General features: G+C 40.2%; 1 protein-coding gene across 1 annotated transcript in view; it reads right to left on the bottom strand.

Annotated features, from left to right (window-relative positions):
• Positions 1 to 25236, bottom strand: part of PCNX2 (pecanex 2) — a 225416-nt gene that overhangs the window by 64463 nt on the left and 135717 nt on the right. Inside the window, exons 22-23 of the mRNA XM_075924756.1 lie at positions 16591 to 16700; positions 13709 to 13837 (exon numbers count right to left, since the gene is read on the bottom strand). Of these exons, the coding sequence (XP_075780871.1) occupies positions 13709 to 13837; positions 16591 to 16700 (239 nt within the window). The remainder of the gene's footprint in view (positions 1 to 13708; positions 13838 to 16590; positions 16701 to 25236) is intronic.

Raw genomic sequence — 25236 nt, forward strand, 5'->3', positions numbered from 1 at the left:
GAAGCCTGTAGGACGCCACTAGAAACACACCCGCTTGTTTATGATTCCCTGTTTCTGTTTATGTTTTAATAGCTATCAGTCAGTCAGCTTTGATCCATTTAATGTGGGCCATGTTAATTGTACATCCTTCTGGCTTTTTTAATCAAAATGTTATGTAGTACTAAGTCAAAGGCCTTTTACAGACATAGAAATATATTATGCTAACCCTACTGACAGCCTGCATCATTTCAGTACAGAACTGTGTAGACTGGCTCAGTAGCAGGCCACTTGTGTCTTCTCGCCATAGGTATTGCTGGTAGTGAGGTGGGATATAGGCGACCATATTTTCCTATGCTGAATGTGGGACATCTGGTAAAATTACTCATATTCAAGCAAGTTCAGTGGCAAATCAGTCAGAATATAAAATACAAATGTTCAAATATCAAACTGAGGACACACACACACACCTCAGACACAGGAGATGCCTGACTGACTCACCCCTCTGTACCCAGCGCTCTCTGCCTTCCATGGTTGGCTGGACCCCCAAGACAGACCTGCTTCTCCTGAGACCTAGTGTTGTATCTTCTGAGGCAACACAGCAGGGGGGTGATGAGGGTTTTTTGACAGGGTTTCTCCTAGATTTCTGCCAGGGTTCACCCCAAAATGTGGCCAGCAGCAGACTTTTGGCACTGTTCGGGAGGGAAGGTATAGGAGCTACTTTCCACCCATGAGGGGTGGGGGAGCAAGGATCCCACCCATGTCTTGGCTGAGCTCATCTCTTCTCCCCACTCACCTCCTCCCTCCCCACAGCTGGAAGCAGTTTGTCCCTTCCAGCCCGCAGCTACCACCACCAATCTGGCCACCAACATAACCCAGCTGCCTCCTCTCCCCCAGCTACAGGGCAGGCAGGATGGAGTTAAGCCCTAAAGCTACCTGGTGCACCAGGGACCCTGAGTTTGGGGGCTTCAATGAATTCAGCCAGAAGAGAGGCTCAGCGGGCAAGGGTGCCCAGGGGATGGAGCAGTCCCACGCTCCATGGGAGTGCAACCCAGGGAGTGTGTGCACGGGCACGCCCCCCAGGGGTTGCTCTAGAGCCTGCTGCTTTGGGGCATGAAGAGGTTGGAAAATACCCCCCTCCTCTCTACTTCACCACCCCAGACCTTAGTTGAAGGGGGAGAGGTTTCTCCATGCCAGTGCTGTGCAGGCTTTGATATTTGAAGGGCTTGGCTTCTCTTGGCCAGCACCCCTCGCTGAAGAGTCTTGGGACTTTCCTGGGGTGCCAATTCAGCCAGAAGTAGTGGGGGAAGGAAGAAGCTGGCTAGCCAGGCTGTTGGTGAGCCCAGTGCTCCGACCAGCGGCTGGTTGTCAGCACAGCTCCGGGGATGGGACGCGCCCTGGTGGGAAGGACTTAGAGGAGCAGCAGGGCTGGGAGTGAAAGGGCAAAGCAAGGAGACAACAGCAAGAGGGGGAGCAATTAAAGGCCAAATGGGTGGGCAGCAGAGGTGACTCGTATCTGGCTGCCTGTCTCCACTCACTAACCATCATAGCTCACAGCGAGCAGCCCATGCCGGCTGGAAAAATGGGAGGGGGGCAGGGTCCTGCCAGCTGAGAGCCAGCACACAGCGGGGGCTGTGCTGACAAACCAGCAGGGGAAGCAGTTGAGCCCACTCACTGAAACTTTGCCTTGCCACCAGCTTTGCGCACCTACCCACATCATTGGCCTCTGAACCCCACTTGCAGCTGGTGAGCAGGTGGCTGGCGAGCAGGGATCCATCCAGCAGCAGGACCCGCCAGTACTGACTGGGAGGGTGGGAGAGAAACAAAATGATACATCAATTTGCCCGTTTTTAAGAAAGACACCTGCAGGAGGGCTTAAATACAGGGCTGCCCCTTTAAAAAGGGAATGTCTGGTCACCCTAGATATGGGAGAAGTCTGTGGATTTAATTATGGGTAGCCAAAAGTATAGATTCAGATGATATTCCGTGGGCAAGTGTGAAAGTGTTATAAAAGGGTATAACTGGCTGTTAAATTTTATAAATGTGGTATTCTGTTAGAATAGTAAGCTTAGTGTTTGAATATAGGACAAGAGCAGGTAGTACCTGTTCATTACAGCAAAAATGCCCTGTTGGAGAATGTATGTTATGGGCATGGAGAACATTCCTCAAAGACAGCAGAATTAAGGTTGCATGAGTGCTAAATTTAACTCTGTATTTCCTGATTTTCATTGGACATTAGCTGTCATTTTGCAACCTTAACTCTGCATTAATGGAGGTTTTTGCCATTTAATTTCCTAGGCTACGTCTACACTGCAGGCTTTTTGCACAAGAACAGTTGTTCTTCGCAAAAACTTGCCGGGTGTCTACACTGCACGTGCGTTCTTGCGCAAGTATATTTACAATAGTACAGTGTCAGAAAACAAGGCTTCTTACAGAAGAGTTATTCCTCTCCCCACGAGGAATAAGCCCTCTTGCGCAAGAGCTCTTCCACAAGAAGGCAGTGTAGACAGGCAACATGATTTTCTTGAGTAAGAAACCCCTATGGCTAAAACGGCCATCAGAGCTTTCTTGCACAAGAGAGTGTCCACGCTGCCATGGACACACTTGCGCAAAAGCACATGGCAGTGTGGATGCGCTCTTGTGGAAGACGTTTTGCACAAGAACTCTTGCACAAAACAGTTCTTGCGCAAGAAGCCTGCAGTGTAGATGTAGCCCTAGTGTTGTTTTTTTTAACAGAAAGAGAAATGTTTGTTAGAAGGGTAAGTGCTCATTAGGCAGTTGTACCTCTGACCCAGGTCTGGAGTTGATAAACTAATTTGTATAGATCTCTTTCACACCTTTCACATCTCTTTTCTCAGGTGAACAATCCTAAACTTTTTAGTCTCTCCTTTATGGAAACTTCTAAATACCCTTGATCATCTTTGCTGCCCTTCTCTGAATCTTTTCCGCTACCCCTATATTTCCTTTTTGAGATAGGGCTACCATAATTGGACAAAGTATTCGTCGTGTGGGCACACTTTTAGAATACTTTGTTTTACTCATACTAACTTTCTTCAAAATTAAAAAACAACTAAATAATAATGGCCGAGGCAGATTTTTCCCCAAATGATTATAGTTCTCAGATTTCTGCTCAGAATGGGTTTCAGACTCTTAAGTTGCAGGCTCAGACAGGGGTTAAGTGGCCTATTCATCTCAATTAGATGTTGTCAGAGGAAAGAGAATTCTCATGCTGGAAACAGCAGCTCTGAGATGAGTGAACTGAGGAATCATCTCAGTGGATGTTCCCTCCTCCAGTCCCTAGTGCTGAAGAATTTTCACTGTGTTTCAAGCATACCTGTTTTAAGCTCCTCACTCTAGTCTCAGCAGTCTGTTCTCATTGGTGACCCCAAGGGGGGTCTCAGAGCCTCCTAAAATCTAGCTTACATGAAGGGAGCAAGGAGGGTGAATCCATTTCTGTCAGACAGACATGGGGCATTTACATGGGAGACTCCCATACTGCAGTTCATAAGAGGGGGCAGAGAGAGGGTCTCAGAACCTATTAGAAGGGCAAGAGCCCCCCCAGATCTGGGCACACACACAAAAGGGAAGAAGGTGTAACTGACTGGTGCCCCGTCCCTGTGCTCCCCCAATACCTCACCATTTCCCCATCACAACTCCTACCACAATGCCTCCCTCATGACTCTCCAGCCTCTCTCCCCTCTTCTCCCTTCCATCCCCATTTTTCTGCCCTTTCTGTGGTAACCCCAAACCCCTTTTCCCTATTCCCCCACATTTTTCAACCCCCCCCCCCCAATTAACCTTTACCTTCAAGGAAGCACTGATTCGTCTAATTGCTCCTTCCAAGGCTTAGGGATGCACTAGAGTTGGTGTGCACTGTCAGAGATGGAGTTGCAGGGATTGGAGTGCACTTCCAGAGTTATGGGTGCAGGAAAGTTAGGGTGTACTAGCAGGGCTGGGAGTGCAGAGGGTTGGGGCACACTGGCAGGGCAGGTGTGTAACTCCTCCCTCACCTGAACCCCCAAAATCTTGCCCCTGCTCTACCATCCTGCTCCATTTATCTGCCTCTGCACCACCCTCCTCCCCTTGCTGCAGACTCAAATGTCTCTGTCTGTATTCCCCTAATCCTCCACACCATAATACTCCCAGGAAGCATTCACATGTCTGATTCCTTCCCCTCTCCCACAAATACTCTGATTACTTTCCCCAAAGCTATGCTATCCAGGACTAAGAAATTGCAGCCACATCCCACCAGTCAGCTTAAAAAGCTCTTTTTTGCATTAGGTGGGCCCTTGCCATTAATTTATTCTTAGTTATGTTAATTGAAAAGTCCGTTTGCAGCCATCAATCTCAGTGAAGTCTGTGATTCATGCAGTCATTAATACCTCTCAATTTAACAGTAAATGGCAGCAAAAATAAATCATTTTGGGGGCCCTGTAACTCAGGAACCCCTTAATCAAATGACTCCAAATTTGGATTGCTAATGCTATGCCATGTCCCCGCAAGGCACACCAAATCTCAAAAAAATCCAAGTAATCACTCAGATTTTAGAGCCATTACAAGAGTCAAACATATGAAATGGTGGGAATGGAAACCTAGCCATTTTTTGTGTTCTGGCACATGCACAGTCTAATAATCTACATTTCCTAAATTACCTGTGGAACTCCTTGCCAGAGTATGTTGTGAAGACTAGGAATTTAACAGGGTTCAAAAAAGAGCTAGATAGATTCATGGAGGTTAGGTCTATCAATGGCTATTAGCCAGGATGGGTAGGAATGGTGTCCCTAGCCTCTGTTTGTCTAAAAATGGATGACAGGAGAAGGATCACATGATGATTACCTGTTGTGTCCACATCTCTCTGGGGCATCTGGCATTGGCCACTGTTGACAGACAGGATATTGGGCTATATGGACCTTTGGTCTGACCCAGTATGGACATTCTTTTCTTCTTATATTCTTAAATAAAAAATTTTCAGCTTAGGTCTATCAAGGATTTAGTGGGTGTCATTTGTGAAACTTAACAGACAGACCTTTTTGACCAGTACTACATTATTAAATGCAAGCTACTAAAAAAAAGAAAGGGGAAATATTTAAATAAAAAGGTTTGACAAGGAAACTGTTTCTGCGCTTAATTCATTTAAATTAAGATGCTTTAAAGCAGCATTTTTCTTCATAGTAAAGTTTCAAAGCTGTATTAAGTTAGTGTTCAACTGCAACTTTTAAGAACCACCCTAATGTTTTGTTCAGAGTTATGAACATTTCAGCTTTATGAACACACCTAGTTCCTGAGGTGTGCGTAAATCTGAGGTTCTGTAATGAATAGTTTATGAAGCCAGATCAAGGACTCTTATCCTCCTCTCACAATACAAGCACAAGGACATTCAGTGAAACTGCAAGGTCGCAAATATAAATCTGATAAAAGGATTTTTTTAACGCAGTGCTATTAATTGTGGAACTCAATGCTTCAATTGATCTTTGAGGCCAAGAGATTAGTAGGATTAAAAAAATTCTCTGAGTAATGAAAACACCCCACAGTTACATTAGACAGAACTTAACACAGCTTTAGAAGGGATATGGCTGAGGGCATAAGCCAACCATTAACTCATGAAGGTTAGAAAAAAAATCTCTTTTGGGGAGATTATTCCATGAATGTTCACTGAAGAATTTCTTACTCTTTCCTCTAAAGCAGGAACCCTTTTTGGGTCGGGGGCCGCGCACACAAGTGAAAAGCAAAAAACAAAACAAAAATAATACACACCAAAAAAACCCAAACAAACCAACCTCACTGATGCGCCCCTGACTGAGAAGAACCGCCCCCCCACACACACACATTCTCCTCACACACCAAAGCCTACGGGGGCCCAGCCTAATAGATTTTGTGTGCTCCAGCTCTGAGGTGGGACAGCGGGGGGGCTGGAGCACTAGCGTGGGCTTCCCAATGCTGAGAGGAGGGGGCCCTGAGCCGAGGGGGCCAGAATCAGATGAGCTGGGGGCCACATCCGGCCCCCGGGCCTGAGGTTCCCCACCTCTGCTCTAAAGTACCTAGTACTGATCAAAGTCAAAGTCAGTCACAGATGGCTGAACTAGACGGTGTCTGCTATGATATTTCCTATGAAAATCTCCCTGCTGTCAAGGTTTAAGAACAAAAGGAGGAATGTCAGACAGAGGACTAAACAACAAAGTAACAGAAGATGTTTTGATATCATTTTGCATTTTAAACATATCTGACTTACAAACAACAATTATGGATAGAGGTGGAAGTAGTGGGAGGAAGAATGTGTCCCAGTCCAGAGGCAACGGCAATGAGAGAGGAGAAATAGACAAGCTCATTGACAAGCAGGAGGAACCATGAGGTATATGTTTTTTTTGGGGGGGGAGGAATAATTATTTCAGAGGTGGGGAAGGAGCAAAAAGGATGTATCTTACTTTTTAGCTTCCCTGGCCCACGTCTGCACAATCTAGGTAAATCCTAATTGTGGCCACACTGGCAAATGTTTCTCCTCTGCAGTTTATTTGTACTCCATTCCCAGAAATGTTAACATTTCAACGTGGTTATTTTCCAGACCATAGTGACAGGAACAATAAACACTAGGATACACTCGAAAAGCTGGAGAAAAATAAGTCTTGTTACAAGATTCTCAATACAGCAGGGAGGCTGGAAATACAGTTCTATGATAACCAGCAATTTAATCATAACCTCTTTAGAGACACTTAACTGATTTAGTTACACCACACACCAATTCACTGGAGACCCCCAAAGCAAAAGCAATTTGTGCCATTCCCAAAATAGAAACTGAGCCAGATGACTGAGAACGAATAGAAACTGAAAGGAAGGGGGAAAAGAGACAGGAGAGAGGCTTGTAAGTGAACGTTCCAGTTTGTTTGCATCAGAATTGTAGCAGCAAACATCTTTACTGGGCTGCTCTAAGTGATCAAACAATTAGAGCTGAAGTAAACTTATTGCACTAGTCTGTCAACTTCTATAACCAAGTTATAAAATAAAATACTCAGAAGAGTGGAACTGTAGTGCTGCAGCATGAAAAAGTATGTTTTAAAACAAGAAAAAAATGGAAAGAAAAGGCAGTTCTTGAAGATAATTGAAGCTTTAAAGTGCTTATATATTTAATGAAATTTACTGCTATTTCCCTTCCCCTCCCTCTCACATCTATGGTCTAATCATCTGAACAGCTGTGAAAATAAAGAGTAAAACAGAACTCCCTAAACTGGGAATGGAACACCAGCTATGGACAGGCTAGAGCTGGGTTTTGTATCAAGCCCCCCTTTCCACCCACCTCTTTTAAGAGAAAGCAGAATTTCTCTGAGTTTGACTCCCATGGGATAACTAACTATTAAGTACTGAGACAAATTTGTGCTTTTGTTTCACCCCCTTCAAATGCAGTGCTGTTCACAAATTTGCAAAGTTGTAAACAAAATAGTAGTATGGTAATTTGCCTTCTCTCTCCATTCTCTTATTTTTTTCTTGTTTATTTTTTAAAGGTCTTATTAAAGCAATTGATCTTAATAATGGACTGGAATTATTATTAGTATGGCTGCCAAGCAATTAAAATTAATCATGATTAACTGCACAATCAAAAAATAATCACAATTAATTGCATGATTAATTGTGCAGTTAAGCAATAATATAATATCATTTATTTAAATATTTTGGGTGTTTTCTACATTTTCAAATATATTAATTGCAATTTGAACAGAATTCAAAGTGTACAGTGCTTGCTTTATTTTGTTTACAAATATTTGCACCGTAAAAACAAAATAGCATTTTTCAATTCATTTAATAGGACTACTGTATCTTGAAAGTTAGACTTATAAATGTAGAATTATTTACAAAAACAATTCAATGTAAACACAAAACAATGTAAAACTTTAGAGCCTAAAGTCTACCGAGGCCTGCTTCAAGTTTGGTTATGAGGTTACGATTTGCACGAGATAATTCGGCCCATTTATTGTTTACAATATCACCTGCAAGCGAAAAAAGGGGTTTGCATAGCATCGTTATAGCTAGTGGCACAAGATATTTTTACATGCCAGATGCACTAAAGATTCATATGTCCCTTCATGCTTCAACCACCATTCCATAGGATATGCATCCATGCTGGTGATAGGTTCTGTTCAATAACAATTCAAAGCAGAGTGGACCCGTGCTTGTTCATTTTCATTGTCTGAGTCAGACTGCCACCAACAGAAAGTTGATTTTCTTTTTTGATGGTTCTGGTTGTCTAGTTTCTGCATCAGAGTGTTGCTCTGATAAGACTTCTCAAAACATGCTCCACACCTTGTTCTGCTCAGATTTTGGAATGCACTTCAGATTCTTAAACCAAGGTCAAGTGTCGTAGATATTTTTTAACAAATCTCACACATTGCTACTCCAGTCGTCTGTAGAAGTGGGTTTTGCCCATGAAAGCTCATGATACCATGTACATGTTTGGTTAGTCTATCAAGTGCTACCAGACCATTTGTTGTTTTTTAAGTTTATTGCTACTTTGTGTTTGTCAAATCTGCTGTGAAAGTGTTCTTAAAAGGATCATGTGCTGGGTCATCATCCGAGACTGGAGACAACCCCAAACAGGTGTCAACCCCAAAGGAGATCAGTCATAAATTTAATTCACGCTTTTTTTTTTAATGAGCTGATGCATGGAGGCATGTCCTCAAGAATGGTGGCCAAAGCAGGAAGTACATATGATTGTTTAGCATATCTGGAATGTAAATACCTTGCAATGCCAGCTACAGAAGTATCATTCAAATGCTTGGTCTCACTTTCAGGTGACATTGTAAACAAGAAGCATTAACTAGTGCAAACTTGTTTGTCTTGGTGATTTGAGTGTTTTTAGCGTTTAAGTGTACTTACATAATTAAAAAAAAATCTACACTTGTACATTATGCTTTCATTATAAAGAAGTTACACTACAGTATTTGATGAGATGAATTGAAAAATACTATTTATATTGTGTATCGTTTTACAGTGAAAATCTTTATAATAAAATAATATAAATTGAGCACTGTATATTTTGTATTCTGTATTGTAACAGAAGTCAATACATTTGAAAATGTAGAAAAGCATCCACAAATATTTGCTAAATTTCAATTGGTATTCTATTATTTAGGAGTATGATTAATTGAGATTAAAAAAGTAATCATGTGAGATCGAGAGCCCTAATTATTAGATATTATATATAGTAAGCATACATTTTTATTATAAGAAACTATCATATTCAGTTCCTGTACCACAAAGGATGTGCTAATTGCTGTGCAGACCCACATGGGCACACAAAAGCAAAGCTTTGTCCCTGCCCCCAAAGAACATGCTAATACTTTTAGAGTTTGCTTTAGGTTTGGCACAGCTGATGGGGAAAAAATGGGACATTAGGGTTATGTTCCTCCATCCCAATTTAAAAAACAAATTACCATCTGCCTCATCCTGCCAACTCCATACCATGCTGCCCAAAGAGCTAGGAGGGTCTGTCATCAAAGAATCGACTAGAGGGATTAAATTGTTCATGTCTAAGTAGACATGGAAGGATTAGAAGACACAATGGAAATGCAGGGTATGCACTAGAGAAGCTACTGCATGTATCCAAAGAAGCAGGATAAAGAGAGAGCCAAACTGCACTCCACTGAAGAACTGGAGAAGTTGCTTGCTACCTAAACTGGGAGGCCTCAAGACTCCCTTCTGGTCATCAGTTCTCTGTCATCATCCCCCTTCCACCTAGCCTAGTGCATCATCAATGTAATAAGAATATTCAGACCTTTACTCACATGCACCTATGGCTCTCCTTTACAGTGTCCAGAATGATCCTTCCTTAACTCCACAACTTGCTATGACATACCAATTCCTGAAACATCTTCTTTGGTACCTACCCATTTACCTGTTAACACATTTTAACTATCAAAGTTTGTAAACTTGGTCTATGGTTTGCATTCTTCCACATACCCTAAGAAGGGTTTTGAGAGGTGCTAGACCAGTGGTCCCCAACGTTTTGGGGCTGCCGGGCGCCTGGGGGCGGGGCTGCTCACGCGCTGCACATATGGGGGCGGGGCCGCTCACAGGCCACGTGACTGGGGGCGGGGCCAAGCATGCGCCGCACACCCGAGGTCGGCACCGGCATGTGCTGCGATCCTGGGCAGGGGCTGCCCAGGTTCCGCGCAGCGCCGCCGGGGCCAGGGCTGGTGCGGCACCCCCAGGGGCGGGGGTCAGGGTTGGCACCGGCACGCGCGGCGCACCCGGGGCCGGAGCCAGCCATGTGCCCGGGGCTGGCACCTGCCGTACACCCGGGGGCGGGGCCAGCCCAGATTGCTCCGCGGGCGCATGTAAAGGGCCCGGAGGGCGCCATGGCGCCCGCGGGCACCGGGTTGGGGACCACGGTGCTAGACTAATGTTCCAGTCCAATTCTACTTCTTGAGCCTTTTGTTCTAATCTCTCTTTCTATATAAAAAAGTTTTTCCTGCTGGGCAAGAAAATGATGTGATCATGCGAAAGCCGCCGGGGGTGGGGGGGAGAGGGTTGGCAAGTGTAGTGAGCACGGGGCACAGCCCGCTAGTATCTGTATGTGATTTTCTATCTCTTATGGTGTCAAAATGCAATCCTTTTGATTTTAAGTGTTTCTCTGCATTAGGCAGACCTTTCCATGGAGCAATCCATAGTATCTAGGGGTATGTCTACACTACCACCTAGTTCGAACTAGGGTGGTAATGTAGGCAACCAGCCTAATCCGAACTACCTAGTCCGAGCCGCGTGTAGCCGTGGGGCATGGAGTCCGCACTCGCGGACATTTAAAAATGGCGGTGCCCGGCAATATGCAAATGAAGCCCGGGAAATTCAAATCCCGGGCTTCATTTGCAACTCTGGTTGCCTACATTACCACCTTAGTTCGAACTAGGGTGGTAGCGTAGACATACCCTAGTATAATAGATATTTTCCCATCTAGGATATTATGAGTTTAGATTAGTATCACTGACTTCAATAGGATACTTTATGAGGACGGACTGTTCATGTAAGTAAGGTTATAAAGAATCAGGTTCTAATGTAGTATTAATTTGACATTTACTCATCCCAGTATTGTATAATCTCTAATCTAATAAACCATCTTGTTAGTCTTTAGAGTGCTACATAGTCCTGTATTTTGTTGCAGCTACCCTAGACTAACACGGCTACATTTCTATCAATATTAGAATCTTCTGTGAGACTAATTTTTCATGCCCATTATTAAACAAAGGTGAAAGGAAAACAAGGCACCCTATCACATTTTTTAGGTCATAACAAGCAGGAAATTTGGCAAAAGAATGTGGTATTAAAAATGAACAACTTTAAGAAGACAGACAAAAACTTTACATTCCGAATGACAAACTTTGATAAATGTAGGGACAGATCCCAGCAGACATAAGATGTCACAGTTTCACTGACTTCAGCGGAACTATGAGAATACACACCAGCTAGGGCTCTGACCCTTTGGATATATATTATTAGTATATGCTACATGTGGGATGAATTAGTAAACAAAGGAATAACTACAGAAGGGCAGGATGCTTAAAAGAAAATATTTACTGCCATGTGTGTGTCATTTGTGTAACGAGTAACAATGACTTGTGGATAAGTGAAGACCACTAAGGGTCTAGTTTTTCCTTGCTTGTTCACAAAGATTATTACTTTTAATCCATTGTGCACTCCCAATGATTCCAGTTGGAATACTTACCAACTAAGGTACTAATCCAAACAAGCAAGTGTTGCAGCACAGGTTAAGACAGAGCCATTTGTTTAGAAATACGAAATGTCACTGAACAAGGATATGTAAAACACCAACACTTACAAGAGGTGAGGGGGAAAATGAACTAAGGAGGCAAAAGTAATAAGAAAGATGAAAATAGAAATTAATAAGAAACAGAAACAAGTTTTAAATACATGAGAAAGAGAGAACTAGGCAAACATTCAATAAAATAATCGAGGGGTTAGACTGAAAATTTAATCACAGATGTCTATACTGCTCAAAGCCAGTCTACCTCTCCCCCAAGTTTTCACAAAGAACCTAATGTTTGTGTGTATCTCCAAAACTTGAATAAATTTACTGATTATTTATTTAGAATGACAAAGAAAAGGCACTGGAATTAAGCAGTAAAAGGTTATCACCAAGATTTTTAACTTGAGGAGCCAAATGTTAGGTGCCTAAACAAGTAGCTTGATTTTCAGAGATAATGAGAACCTGCAGGTCCCTCTGATTTTAATAGCAGGTAGTAGGTTTTCAATACTTTTCAAAATCAGTCTAATTATTCAGGTCTCTGAATGTGAATTTAGGTATCCAAGTTCGAACATTTTGACCATATCTCCTTTTGATGAAAACCATCAAATGAAACCAAAACCATCCATTTCCACTTAGGAATAATCTGAAGATAACCAGATGGCTGGCTGACAGAATGGGCACTATGTGCCCCATGCATTTATGACTGCCAGGTTTCATTCTTTAACTTCAGTCATAACTAAGGCAAGAAGCCACACACCCTAAAAAAACTCCAGCTGAAACAGAAACACAGCAGTCCTTCTATTTAGCAACATGGGACACCATGAACAGATCATCTCAGTTCTCTGCTCTCTGCACTTGTATTCTAGCTACCTGGGAGATTCTCTCTCCTTCCACTTCTATGACCTCACACAGCAGATACATTCCACTAGAACAATTCAACAAAGAGATGTTGTGAGAGCAGGAAACAGCACCTCCATGAGAGCTGGATCCAAGTTGTGAAATCCCCTCTCCACCGCCCCGCCACCAAAGATAACCAAAAAACTTAATCATTTCTAGAAACAAATACATTTATTTGACTATCCACCCATTCACACATACCAACCAAAACCAACCTAACAGAAAAAACTATAAACTGCTCGTGCTACCTCTCCTACAGACTGGAAAGGAAGTAAAAGAAATAGTTATTTCCCTATTTTAAGTATTTAAATACTTGGAAGGTGCTCAAATACCAGGCTGATTTGAGGCCATATGTGTGCAACAGTATGTTACACTCCTCCTTGGTCTGGCAAATTCCTATTTTGCCTTACATTTTTATTGCCTATCCTAAAATACTATGAGTTTGTAGGTGCTGTTCAACAACTATCATATTTTACTCCAAAGCTGGCTGCATATATCAATGTTGGATGAAGAAATTACATATAGTCTGTAAACTGCTTTGAGATCCTACTAGGTAAAAGGCACAAAAATAAAATGTACAGTTAGCTCTCATTAAACAATTTCTATGTTCTTAAGTCAATTTTATTGTCCAAGTAGCAGATAGAAAACTAATACCAAACAAAAACAGCCAAATATATAAAAATCTTCATGAAAGATTATCTGCTAAAAATAACTGCAGACTCATCAGTTTACTCATTCATATTTAGTGCTGAGAGCTCCTTACCATCTACAAACTGATAAAATTTTGCTAACACTAGCCACTAAAACAATAAAGGATACTTATGATTTCCATAGTTTTGTTGCTGTCTATCAAGTAAAAGTGACAGGACATAGCATATATTGATAGTTATGCAAGTACATTTTAATAAATAACTAAATAAGTACAAAATATTAATGTGGTATGACCAAGACCTCAACCGAAAGGTTATTTTCATCCCCTAGAACAACATGTAGAATTATCTTAAAAAAAAAAAAAAAAAAGGACTGAAAGGAAACTAGAACGAGCAAAACCTGAAAAACAACAGGCGCATGAAACTTTGATTGTCTTACTTGTAGTTCTTCTCCCAGAACTTGACTGGCCTGGCATACGAGGTGATAAAAATGACGCTACCAAGAAATGGACTCAGTGGAGTGGAAAAGATCGAAGTAGCTAGAGTTTGAAAAAAAAGCATTGCAGAGTCTGAAAATTTCAAGTTAAGGTAACACGAATGATTTTCCATCACAGTTTTAAATCATTCTTCAGACAGCGCCTAACCTTTTTTATTTTTATCATTTCCCCCAAGGTGGGGAAAGCTCTGAAGTCATACACAACATGACGAATTATCAAGATGAGGACTAGGGTGGCCTACTGTCTAATTGCACAAACCCAAAAACCCCTTGCCCTGCCCCTTCCCTGAGACCCCTCTCCTGCTCACACAATGCCCCTCCTTCAGTTGCTCATTCTCCTCCACCCTCACTCGCTTTTACCAGGCTAGAGCAAAGGGCTGGGTGCAGACAGACCATCAAACCAGCTGATTTGAAATGAGGCTCTCCAGCAAGTGGACCTCGCTCTAGCTTTTACCAGATATTTATCATCACAGACTGATGGCCTAATAAAAATCTTCTACATACAACATTAACTGAACTGTCCACAATGTGGGAAGAATAGTGCAGTGGTTGTAACAGGTGAAAATTTTAATGCATGCATGCATTCCTGACTGTCAAGTACATATAATTTTTAAAGTAGTAAGAGGTGTTGAAAATGAATCTAGGAAATACAATGAAGAGGTGGCTAACAATAAAGAAAGATGTAAGAAGAACATAATTTAAAAGACTTGGAATGAGCTGATCTCATTATCGTCACAGATATATGTTGTCACAGTGGCTCATAACATGGGAGGAAAAGTATTTATTCGTGTATGTGGAAACAGTTCCACAACGCAAATAAAAATGTTAAGAAAGCAAACTTTTAATATGAATATGGAAATAAGTGCCACTACTAGTCTTGTCTTTTTAAGGGGCAGGACACAGAGAGAAAACAGGCAAGTTTCAAAATGATAACTGTACGCCCCAAACATGTACACATTTGAAGACCAAATCCTGCTTACATCAAGCACACAACAAATTCCAATGACCCTTAGTGTGATCATTTGAATGCCACTTTACATATACATGTGAGAACATTAAAATATATCCATCTTATGTGTGGTTTACTGTTTGGTTTTTTTCTGTTTTTAAAGAAAGAATTAATTGAAAGATACTGTGTTAATGTAACATTACGACTGGGAATTTATATGAACATAACTTAGTCAATTCCAAGTTACGGTTGCCAAACCAACCATACTGTAATTTGGCCCTTTTGAGCATGTGTAGCATTTTTGCATAATTTTTAATGGGGTAATGCATAAAAGTTAATAGAATATTCCATGCATATACAAAAAGACAGAGTTATGGTTGCTGTGGGAACCGTAATTTAGTCATATGAATTCTTAACCATAAGATTACATTAAGATACTGTTTTGCATTCAACAAGGATATCATTAACTTAAATAATAGATACCCCGTCTAAATGTACTTCCACAATAACTACATAAATCAGCTAAACCCTATTCAGTAACTGTCTTCCTTTTGAAAAATCCTACTTAGGGATTTTATTAGCACTAAAGTTACTGTCACTGTAATAATTGCAATTGAAGACAAATCTTGTTAAAGTATAATCTTCAGTTTTGAAATGTTCTGCTAAACAACATTAAATAAATGTTTTAATTGCAATTCTACATAAAAATAGGACTCAAATTAATATAGAATATGGATTTTGATGATAAGCTTTTGCAATGCCTACTGCTTCAAAATTGGCTGGAAGCCACTTTACTTTTACAATACTTTTGTCAATAATGCCTTTTGGAATCTTTCCTTTTGGGAGACCTTTCTAAGTATGTTTCCAGCTATTCTGTGACATTTCATGTCTTAGAATCAAAAGTGGAATATTTTAAAAGGAAACTTCCTTACCCATTCAAGGGAAAATTTGTATAAAAGAAAATCAAAGTCAGACTGCAATTAAGATGGGAAAAATTTAGAAAGATGCAACAGGGCAGTAACAGCTGAAGTAAATCTCTGCATTTCAGACATAAGCCAGGCCTAACTGTTAAAAGATTAACATTTTAGACCCTGATCCTCAGGATATTCTGCCACCTACAAGAATAGCTTTATAAACAAGACATTCCACCCAAGATGGAAGCATTGGGAGAGAGAATACTTTTTCTACACCAGACACATTTATGTTTTGTGAGTGAGAACATTATTAGAAAGGAAATTGGTTGAATACGAATGTGGAAGAAGGAAATAGCATTACACACCCTGGTCCATATTCTCCAGATGCAATTCTTAATGCAGTCAATAGCTGCATCAAAATAACAGAAGAAACACTGGATTCCCTCAGTTCAGAGACACCTTATTAGAAGTCAGAGTTGTTGACTCGAGTCCCATGACTTGAACTCGAGGCCGACTTAAGACACCTAGGTGACTCGACTTGAGACTCGACTTGGGTTCATTGTTTGTGACTTGAGACTCAACTTGAGACTTGCTAATTTTGTTAAATCGACTTGGTGAAAAAACTGTCCGAAAATGCAGATATTGATGGCTTGTACAAAAGTGACTTGACATTTTTTAAATTAAGACTTGAGACTAGACTTGGGACTTGACTCGAGAGTGTCTTTAGGGACTCGAGACTCGACTTGAGACTTGAACTGTAGTGACTTGAGACTCGACTTGGACTTGACAATGATGACTTGAAGACAACACTGTTAGAAGTAACATGGCATACCAGAACCAGTATAAAATATTTTCACTTTAGATGGAATCAATTATTAAATGTTACTCTTGTTTTTTGAACCGTGTACAAACATGAACCATGACACTGAGAGTAAGCACAAACAAAACATCAATAAAGGATATGAGGTATTGAGAAGAGCTGAGCGAATACGTGAAATGAAGATCCCCAAGCAATCTGCCAGGGAGCAATGTACGTCAGAACAAACTGCAATTTTTGCAATAGATCCCATAGCTGAAAACAAAAGAAAGAAAAAAAATGACATTTTTTAGTATCAAGGTAATTCAACAGAAACATTTAAAAATTCTAAATTGTTTACAATTGTGCATTGTATAGGAACTGTATTAAAATGAATGGAATTAAGTTTCTATTGTGCTACTTTTTTCAGTGATATTAAAATCCTGATTCAGGAAGATGCTTAAGCATATGCTTAACTTTAAACACACAATTAATCCCATTAATTTCTCTAGTGTTTATATTTGGTTACATGCATGAGTACTTAGCTGAACTGGGTGCCTAAATAATTTTCTTTTAAAAGCATATGCACTCAAAGAGGGAGTAAAATTGTACCAGTATGTACTAACTTGTTTACTTGCTAACTTGTATAATATACTTTTAGCACCACTAGGGAAAACTGAAGAATGGGCACACTGATAGCTAAAGAATATACATGTTTCTACTGGAAGAGATTCCCTTATTACATTGGGAACTCTTGAATTTAAATGTATACAAAGACTACGCATCATAGCACTTTTGAGATTTGTGTCTATCAGTTTCCTTTCACGTCTTCAGCAGTTCTTGTCAGAGAAACAGTTCATGTTGCATAAATTATACTTAAGCAATTCTAGCATTCATTTATAAAGCCAAAGCAAAATATGTGGTTCTTTTTATTGTGCATGATAATAGGGTAGAAAAGGTTAGTGATAATTATGTTGGGAATAACAGTGAATCTGTAACAGGCATTCAGTATAGCAACCTGGAACACTTCATACCATGAACCACACAGCACTAACAAGATGGCAAAACACATTGGTTCTGATTTTTGTAAAACATACATAGTGCTGCTACCACTAGCTCCTGTCTCAAGAACAATACACATCTATTTCCTGAAGTGGTGGATTTTTATCTCCAGCTCCCTCTGCAAAGGCCTGGAGCAGAAATGTTGTGCTGACTAGACCCGGTCATCAACAGATTCATATTGTAATGTTGTCACCTGACAAACTATGACCAGCTTTGGCCTTCAATCAGGATTGGTGTGAAGCAATGCATGCACTATACATGAGAATGAAACAGGGATGTACACAACGCTTCATAACATTGCAGCAACTCATCCCAAACAAGCATTTTATACCTACTACTTATTTTGACTAGTAAAATGGAAAAAAAACCTCCAACAACAAGGCATGTTAGGCCTCCCAATAAAAGTTTGAAGGACACAATGGCTATGGCTTTTCTGCAGAGCTAATGCAAGTTGTCTACACCTGAGTTACTTCTCTTGAGTTAGTCTAACTCAACTGAGAGCATTCACACTGCAAAATAACACTTGATCTGCTGGGTCCGCACCGGCACCGCATTCATTTGTGCACGACACTAAGAACTGTGGAGACAAATCCTACACTTCTTGCTGCTGGAGCAAGCTAAGCTGCTTTAATTAATTATTTCTAAATGAAAAAGAGAAAGCACGCGCCTGTCTGGCTATCTCAAAAAAAAAGACCAGAGACATCTGATGTGAACTTAATCAGGCCACAGCTTTAGATGTCTGAGTACCGGGCAGATGAAAATGTACAGTGCAGGAAACCCCATGTTCATTCCACAATTACCCACAGGGCTTTTTCCAGCTTCCCATCTTTCTATCCATGTCCCTCCTGCAACTCCATTGCTAGAATATTACCATTCACTCCCCTTCTAGGAAGGTTAAGGTGGGCTATAAGAATGGAGGGGCAGGAAGTTGGCTCCTTTTGTACCAATCACAGGAGTCCCCATCCACCTCTCATTTGTTCCTTTAATGCACACTTCCTTTAAAGTCCTTTTCCAAGCCATTCACATGGTCTGTATACAAGTTTCTTATGGGGTAACCTGACTGGACATCCACCCTGCACTTAAATAATGAGTAGCAACATATAGCTTGTGGCCCATCCTGAAGCCACTGTGGAAAAGGTTAAACAAACACAATTAACTGCACTCAAGCTACTATGGTGGTAAGGACAAAATTCCTACCCATTCTCCTAAAAAAGGGATGGCTAGTAAAAGGCCCACAGCAGGTCTTGACCAAACTGGGTATTTTATCACCCATAGGAGATGGAGGGTGAGACCTGCTTCAGCTTGCTGCATGTAAAAGGAAGGCTTCAGGTGCAGGATTTTCCCTTAGAAACTCTGCAAACCTAGGGCATGAGTCAGTGACTATGCTGACTCCTTTTGCAAAAGTTTACATCTCCCCATCCGAGCCATAAAGAACTGCTCCTGTCAGTCAGCCAGCCAGTTAGGAGCAACACTAATTATTTTTGTGTAAAGATGAGTCCATACACCATATGGGGCTCCACGGAGCACAGTTTGAGAAACACTGCTCTAAACAAATCTTCATTAACCTCTTCCTGAAATTTCTGTTATGGGGTTTGTTTGTTTTGGTATATTAGAAATTCAGGTCTTGTCTGCCTTCTTCCCTCTATAAAATACTACATTCAGGAAGGACAAATCAAATGCACTACTACAAAATGGGGAGTAACGGGTTAGGAGTAATGTTAACAAAAAGGAACTGGGGGTTATGGTGAATCAGAAATTGAATACGACTCAAAATGTGATGCAGTTGCTAAAAAGGCTAATATCTTTGTGAGATTTAAAAACAAAAGTGTCATACATAAGACATGGGACATAAGGGTCTCACTCTATTTGCCATCACTGGGTACGTCTACACTGCACCGTTATTTCAAAATAACAATGTGAGCGTCTACACAGCCATTCCGTTATTTCAAAATAATTTTGAAACAACGGATGGCTTATTCTGAAATCTGTAAACCTCATTCTATGAAGAATAATGCCTGTTCCAAAATAGCTATTTTGAAATAAGGTGTGTGCAGACGCTAGGGCCATTCTAAGTTATTCCTTCCCAGTGCTTCCCCGAGCTCTAAATCAAGATAGCACGTCTACATTAGGGAAGCCTGCCTCAGACTAATTTTGAGGCTTCCAGAATAACTATTCCAGAATAGCTTATTTTGAAATAGTCATGCAGTGTAGATGTACCCAGTGAGTCCTCAGCTGGAGCGTGTCCAATTGTGGTTGCCAAAATTTAGGATGTGGAGAAACTGGAGTATCCAGCGGACAGAAACAAAAGTAACAAAGGATTTAGAAAACCTGAACTATATGGAAAGATTAAACAGATCGGGCATGTTTCGTTTTGAGAAAAGAAGACAGAAAAGACGGATAACAGTTTTCAAATATGTTAAGGGTGTTATATAAAAAGAATAGTGATCAATTATTCTTCATATCCACTGAGAGTAGGACAGGAAGTAATGGGCTTAAGCTGCAGCAAGGAAGATTTCAGTTAAGTATCAGGAAAACTTTTTAACTATAAAGGTAGCTTGGCCCTAGAACAGGCTTCTAAGGGAGGTTGTGTCTAGAGGAATTCCCATTATGAAAAGTACAGTAATTGCCTGTAATAGCATAGGAAAATCTTGTTGACTTAAATTTAAATAGCGTTGGAGACTATTGTGTCATAAAAGCAAACTTCATGTATCATTGTTATTTTTTAGATGTAACTTCTCCAACAGGGAGATGTGGACAAGGCAGACCATGGGAAGTATTGTGAACTTTAAAAAACTATTTTAAACAATGTGTCTGACAAAAAGTGATTTCAGGACAAAGTTTTTTGAGAAATACCTAGTGGTGGGATGGGGAATGCAAATTCTCACCTCTAGACCCAATCTTTTGATACTACGTAAAGAGAGAACAATTTTGTCTGGATGATTGCTTATTCATAGTCTCTTGCAGATCCAAGACCCAGGCTGTACAAAGGAAAGGGTAGCTATGTACTGTACAGGGGTTCTTGTTTCTTTGTAAAAGCTGTTATGAACTTGTGACCACAGAAGAACCCCTTGCTGGAGTTTGAAGGAATGAATCCTGCCAGAGCCCTTGTCGGAGTTGGGGATGATGTCTGGTAAACTTACTTGCATATGTATAGATTCTTTTATGTTTTAATGTTTCCTCTAGAATGCTTTCACCTTGCGAATAACTTCGCTTGCTTACAAAGGGCTGTGTGGTAGCTTATAACTGTGGGCCATTTCATTGTTCATAGTCTTCAAAGAGTAGGGAAGAGCATAGGCACTGGCTTGGTTAGGCCATCTGGCTTGTTGGGGGAACTTATAGGCTGCATCTAGACTGGCATGATTTTGCGGAAATATTTTTAACGGAAAAGATTTTCCGTTAAAAGTATTTCCGCAAAAGCGTGTCTAGATTGGCAAGTGCCTTTGCGCAAAAGATTTGCTTTTGCGCAAAAGCATCTGTGGCCAGTCTAGACGCGATTTTGCACAAGAAAGCCCTGATCGCCATTTTAGCCATTGGGGCTTTATTGTGCAAAACAGTTCTTCCCGGTCTACACTGGCCCTCTTGCGCAAGTGTTCTTGTGCAAGAGGGCTTTTTCCCGAGCGGGAGCGTGAAAGCATTTGCGCAAGAAGCACTGATTTTGTACATTAGAAAGTCAGTGCTCTTGTGCAAATTCAAGCGGCCAGTGTAGACAGCTGGCAAAATCTTGCCCGTCTAGACGCACCCATAGTGTATCCAGAGAATGGGGCAGCCTGGAAAAATTCAAGAGGGAGAGAGACACGAGTCTCCACCTGAGAGAGGTGACAGTTGTGGAGCTGGGAACAGAGAGTAGATGCCCTTTCTTAAGCACAACAGGAAAAGACATGTGCTGTTGCCCTGAACTGGATCATCCATTTCTGGAGGGCTTTAAGAACAGATTGAACAAACAAAAGAATGTATACATGGTAATATTTTTGTTTCAGAAAGATACTGAAGCAGGCAACATTTGCCTCTCCAAATTCAGCCCTCATCCACACAAAGAAACATCACTGATTTCTACTGGTGGCTCTCATACATCGTTCTTCAATTAAAAATAAGGTGCTGCCAATTTAAAAGGTTAAAATTTTATAAATGACCAAAAAATATATAAATGTACATTTAGCAAAGCTTTCCTTTTATTTTGGCTGGGAAAATTCATAATTAACTACCTCTTGACAGATTTAAAGTATATTTAAAAGCAATGTTTGATCACCAAAATGAAGCATACTAACTATCATGAAAGCTTTTATTTTTTTAATTCCTATGCTAATTTTTTTTGCTGGTAAGCAACAGAAACTCCATTACATCTTTTTCAGAACTGCATAAAGGACGGAGTTTCTGGTTCAGACTATCAAAATATATCAAAGCATATTCTTATTATACCATTTCTTTAGATCTTGAGTGCATTGTTTCCACTAAGTAGAGGAATGAAATATTCTTTAGGGGCGTAAAGTTTTAGTGTTCCCAGATGTTATTCATGTGACAATTTTGCACAGCAACCAGTTTCTTGCTTTTCAATTAGTACAAATTACTAGTATAATCAGTGCCTGTAAACTACTTCATTCTCTTTACTGCAAAGTGGGAAAGCACAATTATTTATATTTATTTTATACAGACAAGCACTTTATTATACTGATCCTCTTTAAAGTCTTCTGTAAGGTAAGCTTATTAACATCTACAAAATTCTTCTTCATAAGAAATGCCTACTGATTTAAATGCACCTCAAAGAGAAAAAAAAGAGCTAAGGACCCTGATCTGTAAAAAATGTTTTTATGTGCAACTATTCTTGTCTTGAACATACCAGATATAACAGATTAAATTCTGTGGGTTAATTCAATAGCAAAATTGGGTAATTACAGTTACTTATATTAAAGTTGTATTGCAGTATTTGAAATACATTTTTGTTTGTTTGTATAATTATCTCCTTTTTTCAGTTCTAGTGGGCTTCTATCATCAGTGTAGCAAGTGGCAGTTAATTCAATAAACTGAGAATGAAATTGGTAAGGATACTTTGCAATGTATCTATCTTGCAAAAGTGTTTTGCTCACATGGACCTTTCCACCCGTGTAACATTGTGTGGATAGATCCCTTTATAGGACAAAAGCTAAATAAAGCATACAAATGGAATTTACCTGTGGTATTTAATTTTGTAATTATTTTTGGTTAAAATAGAAAAACATTAAAAATATATTTGCATGATATACGTGCAACACAAATGGCTTCCAAACCAGAGTCTTAAATACAGAAACAATTTTTACCTCCATTGGAACTATAAGACATATAATTCCACTTCAGTTGAAGCTTACAGGATTCTCAGCTCACACTTTCAAATGCTTCCGAGCATTTAATTTTCCACGTTATAATGGTTCTGCTTGACCAACTGGCACCATCTTATGTGTTTGGATTAAAATCTCCAGTTGCAGGTCTATTATATCTCTGTATTCATATATGTACTTACGTCCATATAAATTAAAAAATATATTTTTTAAATGGTCAAGTTTTTGTGTGTGTGTGGTAAACACTAAATTAAAAACCATTGTTTGTTTTTCTGTTGTGTTTCTGAAGTTTGCAACAGCGTTGATTATGTCCCTAATAATTTATTGCCTAATGTCATTTTGAAACACACCCCTCCAGTGAAATCATGGAAAGTAGGATTTACTGGAAATAGTATTACTTTTCATTGCTACTGCCACAACCTATTATAGCATTCTGTTGATTTTTCTATTCAAATAATGTCAATCTACATCAGCAATAATTGGGTTTTGTACAACGCATATCTGCATTTGCTTCAGAAGGCTGGAAGGCTTTATTCTGTATGATTTCATGATGCTCACCTTAATGAGACATCTAAGACATTATGCACTGAAGGGTGCTCACCATTTTAACAAAAAAGGAAACAGAATCAACATTTATCCTTTTCAGAGGTTACCCTGTTAATTCTTGTTATATATTGTGGTTCAGCAGCATTTTTTTTTTTAAAAAGATACATAAACAGGTGTGTTAGTAATCTCATAAGCCTCTCTTAAAAATGCAACATATAAGACAGGGAGGAAGGGTAATCAGTCCAAGGTAATGGAGTTGGGGCTTCTAAGCTCTATTCCTGACTCTTTCACTGCCTTGATGTGTGATCTTAGGCAGGCCATTTAATTTTGCTGCATCTGAATTTATCTTCTATAAAGTGGCAGTTACATTTACCTAACACACAAGGATCCTGTGAGGCTTTATCAAGGCAAAGTTATCTGCACAACACTAATAATTGGCGTTCTACATGTGCTGATCTCCTGACAGCCAGCCACAGGAATTCAGCACACAGTGAACTCCACCCCCTTGCAGGGGGCCTGCACTACTCCTTCAAGCCCTAGGGAAGCTCCATAGTACCTGGATATGGATGGAAGAGTGACTACACAAAGGATTTGTGCATTCTTTGTGTACCAGAAAAGTGTGAAATTTCTCAGCTTTAAACAGAGCAAGATGGGTGTATTTCACCTATAGGAAAGGAAGAGGAGCTATGTCAAGATTCACTATAATGATCGAAGACAAGTCTTTTCCCTTTAGCGTTGGTAGGGTTCTTTGAAATTTACAGATGAAAGGCACACTATAACAAAGAGCAGTAACATCAGTCTTCCAAGCTCAGTAATCTTAGCGCCACAGAGCATAATACATTTACCTGGCAGAGAATGACATAAGAAGCACCAGACACACCATCCATGTCTTATTTTGGGAAAATGGCAATTTTCATTCCAGTAAAAAGAAATCTGTTGCATGTGTGCGAAACTAAAAAGCTTTCCCAGTGATTTGGAACTAGACAGTGGCAGCCTACAAAAAGGACAATTAGCCTGCATAGGCCAGGTGGGAGATACACTTTAGGATAAATGCTAAATTCATGTATCCATGATCTACTACAGAGCACCGCTTGGCACTAAAAGGTGCATTTCCTAGCTGGAGCCCTGGGGAAAGTTTGGTGATCATCTTGGTTAAGATCTTATGTAAAGAGCTGAAGAGAGGAAGCCATTTATAGTGCACATCATATTTTTGAGTGCTACCTTATCTTTGAGCTATTTACATATATGATGCAGAACACTCATAACAACCACCTTCTCTCCACTAGAGAGATGCTACCCTCATCAGTGCAGAGGGTGTATGTATAAACTGTACCATGCTATACTACTAATGGTGTGTTTATCCCCCCATTTTTACACATTATTTTAGTTCCGTAAAAGACCTGAAAAATTTGGGACCGTGTCAGGAGCAAAGTCTGATGTGGAGGTCAGTGATGGAAGGATGAAAGAAAATAAATTAAACTACACTTCCAATATTAAAAAGGAAACATGAATAGCTAACCACCAGGATTATCCTGTCAAATATCATATGTAGCCTTGGGTATTTTACTCAACACAAAGTGTCTTATCAGAGCTTTATATGCCAAATATCAAAAGTTGAGGAAACAGCTGTGAGCTAAGAGGATGCAGCTGATTAAAACATTGGATTTTAGCATGCATGAAAGGCAAGAAATGGATTAGAATCTGAATTAATGATTTAGTGCCAGAAGCTTTTAATTGAAACATTAGAATTGCAGAAGGGGACTGAAAACTGGAAGGGAAGAAGAAAAGAGCCAGGATTCTCTCTTACAGCGTTAACTGAATTCACAGATACTTTCTGGTTAACCCGAGGTAATGTAGTCCGTATCCATAAAGACAAGCCAAAAAAGGTCCAAAAT

Source organism: Pelodiscus sinensis, chromosome 3 (assembly GCF_049634645.1).
Source record: "Pelodiscus sinensis isolate JC-2024 chromosome 3, ASM4963464v1, whole genome shotgun sequence".
Classification (NCBI taxonomy): Eukaryota; Metazoa; Chordata; order Testudines; family Trionychidae; genus Pelodiscus; species Pelodiscus sinensis.